At 41.3% G+C, this 15170-nt stretch overlaps 2 protein-coding genes across 4 annotated transcripts in view; one reads left to right on the top strand and one right to left on the bottom strand.

Moving 5' to 3' along the window:
• Nucleotides 1-2256: 2256 nt before the first annotated feature.
• CHCHD7 (coiled-coil-helix-coiled-coil-helix domain containing 7) lies at nt 2257-7585 on the bottom strand. The gene is made up of 4 exons (XM_050970324.1): nt 7412-7585; nt 4744-4821; nt 4078-4176; nt 2257-3325 (listed from the first exon to the last, which is right to left on the bottom strand). The coding sequence occupies exons 2-4, from the start codon at nt 4795-4797 to the stop codon at nt 3224-3226; spliced, it is 255 nt and encodes an 84-aa protein (XP_050826281.1). The 5' UTR covers nt 4798-4821; nt 7412-7585; the 3' UTR covers nt 2257-3223.
• A 175-nt stretch (nt 7586-7760) lies between these two features.
• Nucleotides 7761-15170, top strand: part of PLAG1 (PLAG1 zinc finger) — a 52079-nt gene continuing 44669 nt past the window's right edge. For all 3 annotated transcript variants that reach the window (XM_050970323.1, XM_050970320.1, XM_050970322.1), the window contains exon 1: nt 7761-7961. The gene's annotated coding sequence lies outside the window, so the exon portion shown is untranslated. The remainder of the gene's footprint in view (nt 7962-15170) is intronic.

Raw genomic sequence — 15170 nt, 5'->3', positions numbered from 1 at the left:
TACCTCTGTTTCATGAAGTATGGAATGTAAGCTCTCAGGTATGAGGAAAAGACCATTATCTTTGGCTTACAATCAAAGGTAGTTAATCACACTACAAAAATTAATGGAATAATCTCAACTCGTAAGAGCCTATGTTTAAGCTATCACACTTTACCACTCGAGCTTCAGCAGTGAAAGCAAGAACAGCAACGTCAAGTGAGGGATAAAAATAATAAAAACTCATACTCAAGTAACAGATCACTCCTGAGGAACATCATGACATGAAGAAAACTCCTTGCTCCCCCAAGATTTTTCATAAACTTGTGTTATTTAACAGTAAGGAATATGCAATGGAAATAAATTACATTCCGTACAACAGATGACTGATTACCTGAATTAAATCAACAAGGTCACTGCTTACATTGCCCTCAGTTCTACACTAAACTAATTTTTGTTGTAACATCTCCAGGGAGCTTACCATGTACATCCACTGATGATCAGAAGTCTAATGTTAGACTACTATTCCTGCATTACATGTGCCTTAGCCCATCCTGTGATCCCACATTCTGGCACTGACACCTGAAAGCAGTAACACATCTCCTCCTCTGATTTTTTGAAGGCCAGTACTAGTTCTTTACAAACAAACACTTTACGAAGCAGCACAGGGTACCTATCAATGCCAAAAGATAGGCCAGTCATCCTTTAAAAGAAAATAACATTAGTGGAAGCTTCCCGAGCAAATATTGTCAGGGAAAAAAAACTAAAACCAACTTATAAGTGCAACAGTTAACCTAAGAGAAAGAGCATTTCTACATGCAAAGAAGACCTGAAAGGATAAATGAGATAACCTTAAGGAACTTGGGCTTAGGCAAAGAATGGGCATACCCACGTCAAGAACAAGATGGTGTTTTCCTTGCACGTAAAATATACTGTTAATTTTAACATAAGCCCAGAATTTAAGAGCACAGCAACAGAAAACCAGCAAGCACTAGAATAGTAGTTAAAGCCATAGGAGCAAAGAGCATGTCCAAAGATACAGCAGAGGTGGCAAATGACAAACCTGTGCCAAGTAGGAGAGAAGGTGCCCTTAGACACACCAAGGGAGGCAAAGAGCCAAAAAGGCAGCAAACACAGAAGAGTCTGAAGAGACACAGCCCTAAGGAAGAGAACAACAGCTCCCCAAAATCTGCAGATGAACAAGAAGATCAAAGAGAGGCATGGTTAATGAGGAAGCATTATGGCTAAGTTTAATGAAAGCAAGAAGTTCTCTCACTATTACAGAGAAGAGAGAACACATGACCTTCAAAAGGAGCTCTATTAGAAAGTCACTGCAAGACTACGCCATTAGAGATGAAACAAAGGTACTAGAAAAAACTGCAATGAGAAGAGACCAAAATGTTAAAAACCTCAAACAAGAACTGCTGTCAAAATGGCAAAAAAAATGAGGAAAGATTGGTATGTAGAAGTGTATTAAAAGATAGCAAGGACGTGGCAGAAAAGAGCAAGCCCTTGAATCTAGAATGAAAATATATTCAGCTCCACACACAGGGGAACAAAAACAAACAACAATAAAAATCCCCAAAACAAAAACAATCTAACAAAATACCCCCCAAAAAACCCCACCAAAAACCAACCAACCAAAGACAATAACAACAACAAACCAAAAAACCCAACTACAAAAAGAGGAAAGTGTCAAAGTTTGCACTTTAGGTGAAGAGAAAGTAATTTGAAATAAAGAATCTTATAGTCTTGATGGAAGAAAGTACATTTTTCTTGCCAGGAACTGACAAGAGAACTTGTAACATGTTTGAAGGCTGTACAGCTTTGCTTAGAGAACTGCATGCTCAAAAGGCATAGAGTTACACACTCATTCCAACAGAGAGGGTGGGATCAATCAATTTCAAAACTCAGATGTAAACAGAGAGCAGAAAGGAAGAGCAAAAGCAGATTTTGTAGGGTTACTAGTCAGATCAAAGAATGAGAAAAGTCTAAAATCACAGCAAGCAGAGAAATAGGCCTACAGTGGAAAGAAACAAGACAAGCCAGACAGGAGAAACAGAAAGCCATGAAGCCTTTCCAAAACAGTCTAAATAGAGAGACAACACTTTTACACCATCCTTCATGAGGTCAGCCAGAGTTCTGCCAAGTTGATCCCAGTAAGAACTAAAGGATTTCACATGGAACCTGAGCTCATGACAGTAGTTCTTCTGTTTTATCACAGCATATAAACTTTTAAGCCAGGACACCAGAAGATAAAAGGTAAAAAACAGTTTCCACTAGACAGCAACATGTTTACATTTATTAGTTGTTCAATTTAGCTAAAGAATCAACCTTATTTAAGATTAGAGTACCTGTTTAAACTGAGCTTTGTAATCTCGTATGAGTAAGCATTTCCAAACCCCAGGTTTCAGCTGTCCAGAGTCTTAGATAGATGTACTATAGTTAAACCTGCCATGTCACTCAGAGGATCTGTTTACATGTCTGCAAGTCCCCCCCTGCCTGCCCGCCACCAAAGTATCTATTTACTATCCACAGAAATTACTATGCAGCCCAGACCTGAGGAGTTCAGTTTTATCTTCACCCGTCTCTCTAACCTTCTAACTAGCAGAGCTTGCAGATCTGACTACTACAAGCATCTGCTGTCACTGACAAGTGCAGAGGCAGACCCAATGACAAGCTTGTTGGATTTAGGATTTCAGTTCATGACACTGAAATCAGTTATTTTCAGTTATTAACTGAATTCAGTTATTTCAACTGGGGACACAGAATTCAACATGTGAAAATAGTGATAAAATCACACATGGTAAATCCATACTATTGAGCAGAACAGCTGAGTGCAAGAAACATGTGGCATGTACCAGCTTCTCAACCTGCTCCAGTCTTAGAACTTAGAACCACACTGCAATGCTCACCAACCCATCTTTTCAAACAGGCTTTCTTCAAGTCCCATTGATTTTATATTTAGCATTTCAGCAAGGTACAGCAAGGTAGTTTCTACTTCCAAAAGTTTCTGCACAAGTTGCAGAGACCCAGATCTTCCAATAAAAAGAGGCCAGGTTCCTACAGCAGGAAGTAGGAACAAACCCAGGAAGTTCTATCCTAGAAAGCTCACACATTTCAAAATTTAAGATCTTATTTTAATCCAACATATGGCAACTGTAAAATCCAGTTCAAAAAATGGTAACTTGCTGCTGCTAAGTCTTCATATGTACAGCGACAACAGTCAATCAATTCAGATTTCTAGTCAGTAGGGCTTCCCCATTGATTCCAAGATTTTCTTTCTTTCTTCTGCTGAGGGCATCTCTGGTTTCACACCATTTCTCTTCCTTTGCATCATAATGCCATGCTGAAAATAGAACAAAGTGACCATGAGAACAGATTTTCCTGAGCTCTGAATGAACAAGATTTTTTAATAGAAAAATGCTTTATTTATAAAGACCCAGGTACTCTAAAAGCCTGATTACCTGATAACTAAATGTACTAGTAGTTAGTTCAACATACCTGATAGTTTATCTTGCTGCTTCAGAATACAGTACAATCAGTATTCCCATTACTCTATGCCAGACCAATGCACAACTGTCTGTAAATAGGTTTTTTTGTAATTTGCACAAGTATATAAAGGCTAAGCTACAACCTCTTTACTTCAATGGTATCAGGAAGCAGCAGAAAACAATTTAACTGCACATAGATCCTCATGGTATTTCTCCACCACCAAATAAGCTTTATATCAGGTTAAAGTAAACATGATCCAAGCCAGTGTGAAACCAGATAACCTTACCTTGCCTCAGAATTTTTTCACTGCATCAGTTTAAAAGAGAACTTATTACTAGAAATATGTGACTCAAGTTCAGAGGAAAACATCAGGTACTGCAAGAACACTGACTCACAATCTAAGAGAGTAAACCCAGAACAATCAAGTGAAGTACTTTGATGTCCATGTGCTTAGGTCTTACAGCAAGCATACTGATACTACCTGGGCTGGTAAATTACCATAAAAACACCATTAACCAAGTTTGAAGGGTTCAGAAATGAGCATGTCAGAAGTAACATACATAAAGCAAAGCAGGGAGTAAAATTTAGAAAGTTTACTCTGCTTACCCAGAATCTTCTGCAGTTTTTGTACTTCAAAAAATAATCAGTACACATATCCTTGTTATAGTTGTTGTCATTCATACATTTTGTAGTGGCATCTGTTTCCTTTAATAGGGGAAAATATACTTCAGAGCTGAGGGAAGTTACTGTACTCAGTGTTTAAATATTTTAACAAGTCCAGAATATCTATGAAGATAGGAGTGAGTTCTTCAGATGAAAGAACACTATCAAAGAGAGCAAAGTAACACCTATTACAAAGGATCACCAGTACTTCCAAGCAGTGATTTAATTTGGAAATGACAGAGAATAGTACTCTTCAGACAGTAAGTGCAGAGTCCACAGAATATTTGTTTACAATGATGCTTGGTACAACTCACAAAAGACTTTGAAAAAATAACCAAGCTTCTCTAACCATAATTTCAGGCTCTGGTTTTAGGGACAGAAAATTTAAGAGATTGCCAGCAGTTCTATTACTCCTATTTATAGGGAATTAACTTGTTATTTCATGCTTATTATAATGGCAGATTTTCAGCCCTTCCCATTTCAGACTCTTAAGAAACTTCTAATGCAAAGTGCTATAATGCCAGTGTTCTATCCACAAAACAGTCCTCAAGAAAGTGCATTATTAAACATTGAAATGTACAGACAGAAATCTCAATTTGAGCATCTTACCGCTAAACATGGATTTATATCGTGATCTCTAAGCTTTTTTGCATGCCTGGACATTCTACACAGACACTCGTACCTTGGCTAGAAAGAGAAAATAAACAGGTTAAGTATCTACTTTTAACAGTGACCCAGGGTTAAGTATGAATTTCAGGATGTAATAAAGGCCTTCTAGCAACACACAGTTTTAGTACCTTTAAAAAAAAAACTAAACAAAACCCAATCTTCTTTTGCAAAGTGTTATTTCAAAAGCAGTAACAACAAGATAACACTGGCAAGTTTAGCCCATCACCAAGACTGCTCGCTCCCTTATAAATTCCTGCAGAGAATGGAGCCACTGCAGCAGCTCTCACACCAGCCTGTGTATCATGGAGGAAGTAACCACGTGTAGGATAAACTGCTCCATAGAAGCTGTTCACAGCCAACACACTGTAGACACTTCAATTAATAGTGTGTGGGAGGAATGTACAAGTAAGCTTTTCTAGATTTGTTCCTACTCCTTAGCTGGATCACATCTCCATCATCATTGAGCTTTTCCAGGTACAACAACTGCCCAACTATCTCCTGTGTTACTATAGGAAATATTTAATAGAAAAAGAACTGGTTTCACCGCAAGGTGGGACCAGACCCTCTTACAGAGTGTATGACAGCCTGAATCACATTTTTTATCATTTTGTACTTTGACACTGACTCTGTAAGCTTGAGAGACACAGAGTTCAGTGCCAAGACTTTACACTGATCCAAGATGATGGAATCAAGATGAACAGCAGACCCTCTTTCCCTTTACAGCTTCCTATACATTGCCTCTGGCAGACAAGGCAATACAGGAATGTGTTCCAAACAAATACTAAATCTAACAAAAAGTAAATTAATGTTGACCAGATGACTTGAATCAATGCAATCAGAAACACAGGACAGAGGGAGTAAATTAAAGTACTGCTAATGAAGGACACAATCAAAAAATTCAATTACTGCTCTTTGTATTGCATAGAAAATCACGTTTTAGATGGGGTTTCTTCTTTGGGGAAGAGTAAACTACTCCCAGTAAACAAGCCTTAGGTTTTACAAGCTGTGCATGTATGCTTTCCTGGTGCTTGGAGTACTCTGTGCTTTCCATATGATCATCTTCTGCAAATGGGCCTTTTAATTAACAGCATGGGGGGGGGGGGGATACTTTCACTTTCCTTTGAGAACTATCCAGTGCTTAAGTTAATTTCACAAGCCAGGCAAATGTTCTCCTTTTTGATGGGTGGAAGTGCATTTTTGATCAGGCACTTCCAGCTCAAATGGCAACACAAGCACGTATACTAGCATCATCACAGACTTCAATAAAGGAGGAGAGAAGGGAGAAGTAGGAAACAAAAGCAGCATACCACAACGCCTCACCTAAGTCACTACAACAGATACAAGACTTTTAGCTGTTTACATGTGTCTGTTTTATAACTCTACATTTCATTGCTATTGCTGCCTAAGCAGACATGCCTCAAGGTGTACATTGTCACTCTGACTTTAGACTTACTCTCCAAGAGAATACTTGGGAGTCAAAGGATGGGCCGTCATAATCAGTGTTCCTTATACAAACTGCACTTGACACTTTCAGTTTGATTACACTACCAGAGTCTGCAACCGTGCCCGATCTAAGGAACAATGCACACAATCCATTAAACACCTATTTAACGAATAAGCAGTTCAGGTTCTAATGAAGATTCACAGCTCGGAGTAGGCAAATGCTTAAACATTCTTAGCACTACCCAAAAGGTCTGACAGCTCCTGCGTGTGTTGCTCTCTCCCCCTCTCCGAAGTACTTCAGACTTGAAACATTATCAGCTGGAAGGGCAGGCGGGTCACGCCGAAATGCTGCTGTGTGACTGAATGAGCAGCTGGGCAGGAAGCGAGCTTTCCCCCTCCTCCCAGGTTCTGCACATGTACGGGCTTCCCTTCCTGCTTTCAGATTACAGGTCAGAGCCCAACCACAACCGAAAGCTTGTCTATGCCACAGTTCTTAATTATGCTTTAACACATTAACAGTTGTAAACTGTACCACAGAGAACCAGGGCTGTTGCTGACACTCTTTAACCCTAGGGCTTTTTCAGTTCATAAACCATCAGGGCACTTCGCTACAGGCTCCCGCCCATTGAAAAGCGTTTGGTCTGTTTAAAATGCACACATATAGATACAAATTCGCTAATTACGCTGCAATGTAGATCAGCTCAATTAAACTTTGAACCCTGGAGCCAAGGCCCTACTAAAATTCCTACGACATTTTGGGCTGTTACGGCGTCGGAGGCAGGAGGCAGCCTGCGGTGCCTGACGCTCAGCACCGCGGAGCTGCCTCCTCGCCCGGCTCAGCTTCCCGGGGAAGGCCGGGGGCCGTCCAGGTGCGGAGGCGAGGCCGGCGCCCCCCGCCCGGTCCCTGCCTTCCGCCGGCAGCGGAGCGGCAGGAGGCGCCCGGCGACCCCTTCCCCCGCCCCGGGTCGTTCCCCGCGGCCGCTCCCGCCGCCTCCCCTCGGCACCACCTGCCGCCAGGGAGCGGGGCCCGGGCCGCGCCGCCGCCGGGCCCGAGCGGAGCTGCCCCGGCCCGCGGGCGGCGAAGGTCGAACGAGACTTTTCTGCGCCGGCCGGGAAAGAGAAGCGGCGGGCGGGCACAGCGCGGGTCGCCGCCGGCAGCACTCACCTCCGTCCCCGGCCGTGTCCGCTGGAGCCCGGGGCGGGAGCGGGGCAGCCCGTCTCCAATTCGAAAGACGTCAGCGGCTCGGGCAGCGCGCTTAAGTACGGGCGCAGCCTACCCCGCTCCCGGCCCCGCGGCTCCCCCCGGCCCCGCGCCGCCGCCGCCCACGCCCCGGCGGCTCTGAGTGGCACGGCCGGGCCGCCAATGGCGGCGGCGCCGCGCCCGCCCCGGCCGTGAGCGGCGCCTCCTTCCACCAACGGGGCGGGCGGCGCGGGCCGCAGGCGCCGGCGGCGGGGCGCGGCCGCGGCCCTGACTGACTGGGGGAGGCGTCCAACCCGCGGTGCGTGTGGGCGGCGGGCGGTGTGGGCGCGGCGTGTGCGGCAGGCTGGGCTGCACCGCAGCGCATACACTACAATGGCTGCTGGAAAGACGGGAAAGCAAACAATTTCCAGGCCCGCCGCGTCCAGCCCGAAATATGGGGAAAAAATTACAGAAAAATCGGAGAACACTGTAAAGGGTGGAAACGGGGCGCAGAGGGGATGCTGAGGCTCCCGCGGTGAGTCTGCTGCGGGTTTGGGGGGCAGGCGCCGGGGTTTAGCAGGGAAATATCAGGGTTATTTAAATTATGAAGGGGGAGGAGGAGAAGGAGGGGGGAGAGGAGAGAGGAGCAGCGAGCAGTGAGGAAAAGTTTGTGTTAACCATCCCTCCCTTCCATCCCTCTCCCCCCATCTCCCGCAGCCCCCCGCCGCCCCGCGTCGGACCCCCCCGGGGGGAAAAGCAGGGGAGGGGAGCCGAGGCGAGCGGTGCCCCCCCCCACCCCCCTTCCCCTCCCTCGGAGGGAGAAAGAGATGATTTTCAGAAAAACCTCTCTCAGGAGTTTCCTCCACTCCTCCCCTCCCTCCCCGCGGCGCTCTGCTGGTTCGCGAGGAGCGGGCGAGGCGGCGGGGCTGCCCGGGGGACGGCAGGAGGGCGCGGGGTGCCCGCCGCCGACCCCCGCGGCGGCCCGGGCCCGGGGCCGCGGGGCAGGGGCAGGGGCAGGAGCGGCGCGGCCGCCCCCTCCCCTCCTCGCCTCTCCGGAGCCTGTGCTGTGAATGCAGTGACAGCGGCGAGAGCGGCGAGAGAGGGAGCGGAAGACATTAGAGACCGCGGTGCCGAAAAATGAGGGAAAAAATTAATATAAATTCGCCCACCGCCTCAAACCGGACAAATTTTGCACAGAAATTTCCCCCGTGGACCCGGCTACCCGTGGGGTGTCCCCCGGACCTGGCGGCCGCGTCTTTGGGGGGATCCGGAGTGACTTTGGGGCACTCGACCCCCCTTTCCCGTCGTTTTTTGGACAAAAGTTTTTTTTTTCGTAATAAAGAAACGAATTTGCCTGCTCTCCCCCTCCGAGTAGCCCAGGAGCTTTTCCCTTCCCCATCGGTGTGTGTTTAGAGAAAAGTGTGAACCCAAGTAAGTGCTGAGTCGTGTTGCATTGGGGAGGGGGGTTTGCTAACTGAAAGCAGGAGAGATCCGGAGAGAGAGAGAGAGAGAGAGCAGGGACAGCTTGTTGTCAGTATCATAAACAACCAAAATGGAGGGAGAACTGAGGCATATAACAAAATAAAAATCAGAAAAAAATGCCAAAAAATACCTAAAAATCGGGGCTGCTCCCCCTTTTCTTCCTCAAGGTAACAGTATAAAACCCGTGTCTTCCCGAGACCGTTTTAAGGTTTCAGGGAGCAAGGAGTTAATATTTATTATTTTTTTTGTTGATGAATTCTTTGGAAAGGCAAAAGCCTCTTATAACTCGCCACCGACAATGAGAAAACGTGAAAATCCCTTTCAGGACAGAGAGGTAGGGGGAGATGATGGTGCAGAAAGTGTATAACTTGGGGGTAATGTGGAGTGATCCTAGATAAGATAAATGCTGGATGTGGTGCTTTATAACTTCCTTTTTTAATGCTTTTTGTGTGTGTGTGTTTTTGGGGGATTTGGGGAGATGGGGGCTCTTTTCTTTTCCTCTGTCTTTTTCTTTCCTTTTTTTTTTTTTTTTTTTTTTTTTTCGGACCGGAATGTAATGCTTTTGTAGTGTCACTTTCCTGATCTAATTAGGATGTGTGAGGCAAAGAGTAAACCTTTCCGGTTTATAAAGTGCATTTTCGTTGCCTTTGAATTTCAAGTTTTCTTGGTGGCTCACTCCTCTATTTGAACTGGATTCTTGAGAGTAGTGTGGGGTTGAGCTAATGCTCCATAGGGAGAGCAGAGAGGGCTCAGGGGCAGGGCACCTCTTCTGCGGGTGGTTGCTGATTTCCCTGGCACGTTCAGTTCACCTGTTTGTCTCCTACAAAGAATGTATTCTGCAGTCTCCTCGTTTTATTTATATGAAATAATGATGCCTCATCTCGCCTCACATTGAAGTTAATGCGAAAGTGCTGCTGATGTTGGTTCCACGTGGGATCAGGGACATAGCAGGGCATTTTAAAGAGACAGCTTCTCTTTTCCTGGGGTTTATCATCACCTCTGCAGCACCTCTGCCTCTAGCAGAGGGGTAGTTCGTTGTTTTTTTTTTTAATGGAAAGGTATCAAATCAGCCCTAGTCTGATAAATTAGGGAAGGATAGCAGGGGGAAACGTGCAGAATCGTTGGGATCAAAGCAATTCTTTTGTGTGTAGCATGTCTTCAGGGGAGTTTTCTTGGTGTGTTAATTAAAATGCTGTGTTTTGGAGAGTGTTTTTTGGATTATATGTTGCAGAAATGAAATAGTCTCAGGTTGTTTAATATTAAGATCTAGTGCTGTTCTGCTAGCTGTGAATTCTGTGGGAGGAGATGAATTCCCTGTGTGTAGGGCAATTTCACAGACATTTTGTGAAAGTTGTGAAGTGCGTTATTTTTACTTTGAATACATTCAGTTTTGTTGGGAACACGTGAATTTGTTCAAAAGTTTATTTTATGCTTAAATCTCCTAAACCGTCCCCAAAGGTTTTGAAAATACTGGAAAATAACTGTAGGTTTTAATTGGCCAAAGTAGGGGCTCTTTACAAGTACACCTTAGGTGTGTAGTTAAAACATCACTTGGAAGAATTGCCTCTGGCTTTATTTGAAGAAAGAAAAGTCATCCTAACTGTGGTCTGGTGTCATGTATATGTGTGCATGTGCATATGCATGCATGCTTTTAGCATGGGTTCTGGCTGATACTGTTTTTTTTCCTTAATTTTTAACTTGTAAACGTTTAACTGTGATGATGTGAAATACTCTGCTTGTCCCTATTATCTCCTGTGTATTTTAATTTTATTTTTGAATGTCCTATTTGAAAAAATTAGTGTCACCTCTTAATATGGCATTTGATACCTTTATGAGGAGTTGCAATGTTGCCTTTACACTTGCTTTGTTTTTGGAGTCTTTGTACTTAGTTCTAGATTGAAAACTGAGTTGCAGGTATGTGGTTCTTGAGAGGGGAGATGGGGTACTTTAGTTGGATGGAGACTACTGCAGCACATGTTTTCTGTGAATTTGTGGAAGTTGAGCAGGGCTTGTGATAGCCCTCTGTGTTGAATACCATGTGCTTGCTAATGATCTGTACCCTTTCTGCAAGTGTGACCCAAGAAACTTGTTGCCTAGGATAACCTTGTGGTTAAAGATTTGGGCAGAAATCTCAGAGTTTTCCAGTGACTCACAGTTGTGAAAATTAAAGCACATTAACTACTTTTAGGTTAGAAAAAAGGGTCATTAAGGAAGAAAGATTAATCATTTTGTATAAAAGAATGATATTGAATGTTTTTCCAAAAGTGCCTTTTATGGTTTAGAGATCTCTTTTATAGTTAGTAAGAATTCAGACTTGAAAGTTCCTTTCTGATTATTTCTTAATCTGATCTATTATTTTTATTGACTGAAGTAACATTACCCTGGCATGCGTAGAAATTTGATAAATTAATAGCAGTTCACCATATGTTGGTAGTTTTAATGTACCAGGGTAGATAGACAGATGGTACTTGATGTGCAGAACTAACTTAAATAAGCTAGTTAATGGCACTGAGAACTCTTCAAATGCTGTTTCTGTGACTATCAGTATGAAGTGCTTAACATTTCTCTACATTTTTACCTACTTTGGAGCTTTTTAATTATTAATATTTTAATGCTGAAAATAGGTATAGACACTAGTAATAATAATGTGAAAGAAGCAGTGTTGTGGAGTATCTTTCTTGACTTACAGCTTTGTATTATAAAGTAAATTTAGTGTATCCAAGCATAGTAAAAAATTCAGGATTTAGGGTAGAGAAAGAGGCAAGGGTGTTTTTTCAGAATTTGATACTCTTCTAAACTGGATTTAATTTTAAGGTATAATCCAGATGGAGATAATAATAGCAGGAAAAAAAATGTTGTTTAGGATTATTTTTTACAAACTTACTCTTTTGTAGAAAACAGAGTTCTTACAGTGTTGAAGTGTTTTTTAAAAATAAAAATACAAAGTGACTTTCAAAGCTTCCTTGTTCTAAGAGTTGATGTAATCTTCTTTATTATGTATTGGTCTGATTCCATACATGATACAGTTTGATTTTTTTCAAGATTTTCTAAAATTAAAACACCTGAGGAAACAAATACTATGGTCTGTTGGTAAAGTTAACCTACTTTTTCTAGGTAAACAGGAGAGGTGTAAATTTATTAAAATCCTTTTTAGAGATTTACCAATCCTATTTAAAAATTATTAACTACAGTATTATACAACAGTACCAGCAAATACAGGAATCTAAAGTGACATGCATTCGGCTTTCCTTGAATGCTTAGCTCAAATGTGTCTCTTGGTGTGTACTTTTAATTTAGTAATTATCCTGAAAAATTAGTTTTCAATGTAGAACTTTTGAGATTTAAATTAAGAAACCTTTAAAAAGTTTGTGTAGTTCCAAAAGGCACTGCGCACAAAGTGCAGCCGCTTCTAATGGTTGTCCATCTCTGCAGCTGGTTAGTCAAAATGGTGCCCTAAAGTCTCCTCCTTTCAGGGTATTGCATATGTTTTAAAATTAATGGGTTAAGGAGGGCACTACTCATGTTCTAAATAAACCACTGTTTGTAGCTGTTCAAGGTTATTTTGTAAAATAGATGTTTTTACTTCAGAGTCTAAACCATAAGTTTTTAAATTTTCTGTCTATAACCCCTTATGTTGTTAAAACCAGTTTTTGTGAATAAATACTTTTTGGTAGGGTTCTTGAACAAATTTATATGTTTACCAAACAGAAATATTCTGGAAAACATGAAATCTCTTCAACTACTGAGACCATTCTCAAATCAGTATAGACTTAAAAGGAGCCAGCAGTGCCCACCACTGAAGTGATAGAGAACTTGCTTTCAAGGAGTTATTCTCCAAATATCTGCTACTAGTAAGGATTTAGCTTGCAGAGCTTTTGAAAGAAATATGCAGCATTTATCCACTAAACTGCTAAGCATCTTTAACTGATTACCAAATGTTTAGGTAGCCTTAAAAAACTATTTAAAAATAATTCAAATATTAGAACAAAGTAACACTTGTATTGATCAAACATAAAATGTTTAAATTTCTGAAGCACTGGAGTGGGTTTTTTTTCAGTTATCTGGGCATTTGATAATAGACAATTGTGTATTTTCCTCCAATCTAAAAAAACCCCACATCTAGAATTTAATTAAATTTATATTGATTTTTAAATTGTGTGATCTTGTAACTTGAATGTAAAACACTGATTAACGCTGAATATAATCACTTACACAGATTTTTTTTTTTTTTTAGTTGCCAAGGAATGTAATGAACATTTATCTGAAATTGCATGGATTGCAGTTACTAATGCATTTTAAATAAACAGTTGTCCACCAAATATCAAATGCAAAAAAACCTAATTGTATGCAAGTTCAGAAAACCTAATATTAAACAGAACTGGTCACCATTATTGCAGATTCAGTTTTATTTTTATTTTGTTTGTGTTGTTAAAGTGTTTTCTATCTACATCTATATCACTGTTCACCTGTTATTGTCTCATCTTAGGACAAATAGCAGAAATTCATAGAACTAGAGGGAGTTTTTTGACTTTTGAAAAGATACAGCATGCTTTTCAGAGTAGTTGTGTGCTCACAGTTTTAAAGGATGGGGCCTTCTCATAGGATGTATTAAAATTTTTAATATTTAAATGGACCCTGCATGTCTAGCAAACGGTTTCTGTAGGATCATGGCATTGAAATTAGCCACCATGTATGTCAGGGGTTTGAGGTGACTGTCTAAGTACATACCTGGCTGTGAAGAGTGGGAAAGGATATATAGTTATTCTCATGTTGAAGGAGTAAATCAGTTTCTATTATAGCCTTCTCTGTAGCCTTCTTCTCTCTCCTTCCTGATTCATTGCCTGTCCAAGTGTAGTGATACCTTGTCAAATGCATTAAAATACATGGCCAGAGTGATGAGCTGTTCTGTTCATGACCAAATCTGGTGGTTTCTATAGACTTACAGGGGGCACAAAGAAAATAAAATGTGGCCCAATGAGTATCTGTTTAGGGGAAAGGAAAGAGAGGGAAAAAAACCCCACAGGTCTGAACTATTATAAAACCAAAAAGTGAGATTAAAAAAACGAATGCAGACAAGTTTGGCTATAATGCATACAACAGTTACTCAGAACTCTGAAGTAAAATACCTCAAATCAGATTTGAGAAAGTCAAGTGGGAGTCAGGAAAGTAAAACCTAAGAATTGCCATCAGATGCAATTAAGAAATAACTATGTAAAGAAACTTGGAAAAATGCAAAAAGTGTCTGTTACAGTAAACTGAATTGCTATAATCTTCTTTTGCACCTAATGTGCTAAATTCCTCTCTCAAGGAAAATATCCCTAGAAATCAGATTAGAAAGTGTTTAAAGGGAATTATTTGTCAAAGTTGTTTTTACACTGAAGTTAGGATAACTAATAATAATCTCTTCCATATTGCTGTAGTAATACTTTATTTGATACAATTTAGCAATACAGATTGCATGTAGATTTACTTATGTATTCTACAGGTAATTCACCAGTAGCCTGACACTGTGTATCTCTAACCCTAAAAGCTTTTCTTTATGGTTGTGAGTCACATCAGATTTGGCAGTCTGCAAGTATTTCTTAGGAAATTAGTAAAGGATTTCTTAGGAAATAAGATGTAGATTGCTGATTTTGCCTTATGCACATTTACTGTGAATTGCCAAATAACCAGAAAGGAGTGAGGCTGTCAGAAAAGCTTCCCTCTACATGTATTGAGTGTGTAGTTGTTTTGGTAGTGCATGTGTTTTCTAAAAAACCCTGCAAACCATCCGATTCTGAGTTAATGAGATCTCACTCTACTACGTGTTTGAGCAGCAGAAAGACCCTGTGTACGCAAATCAGATTTTACTGTCTCAAGTGCTTGTCACTTGTAATAAAACTGTTTACTGTGTGGTGTATGTATTTATCATGAATGTTACATTTATATGTGGGGTAGATACAGACATGCACACATTTTTAGGAGACATTTAGGGTACAATAGCATGTCTTTTGAAACAGTTGTGGTATAGGAATTTTTTTTTAAAGAGATCTTTTTGAAGGAAGGGCAGAATGAGAGATTATGGCAGCTTGCTATTAAATTTCAATCAAGCCAATATAGTTAGTAATAAAACATTTACAAGTTTGTAAATGTTAAGTTTTTTCAAACTCCTACTGTCACGTGTAGAATTTTCATTTATACTATTTTGCATTTACTGCAGCTGCCTACATGCTGGGCTTAGTAATACTGCATTTATCACATGCAAGTACAGATAAAATATAAA

This window comes from Serinus canaria, chromosome 2, assembly GCF_022539315.1.
Source record: "Serinus canaria isolate serCan28SL12 chromosome 2, serCan2020, whole genome shotgun sequence".
Classification (NCBI taxonomy): domain Eukaryota; kingdom Metazoa; phylum Chordata; class Aves; order Passeriformes; family Fringillidae; genus Serinus; species Serinus canaria.
Note: the sequence above shows the minus strand (reverse complement) of the source record. Positions and strands in the feature narration are given on the sequence as shown.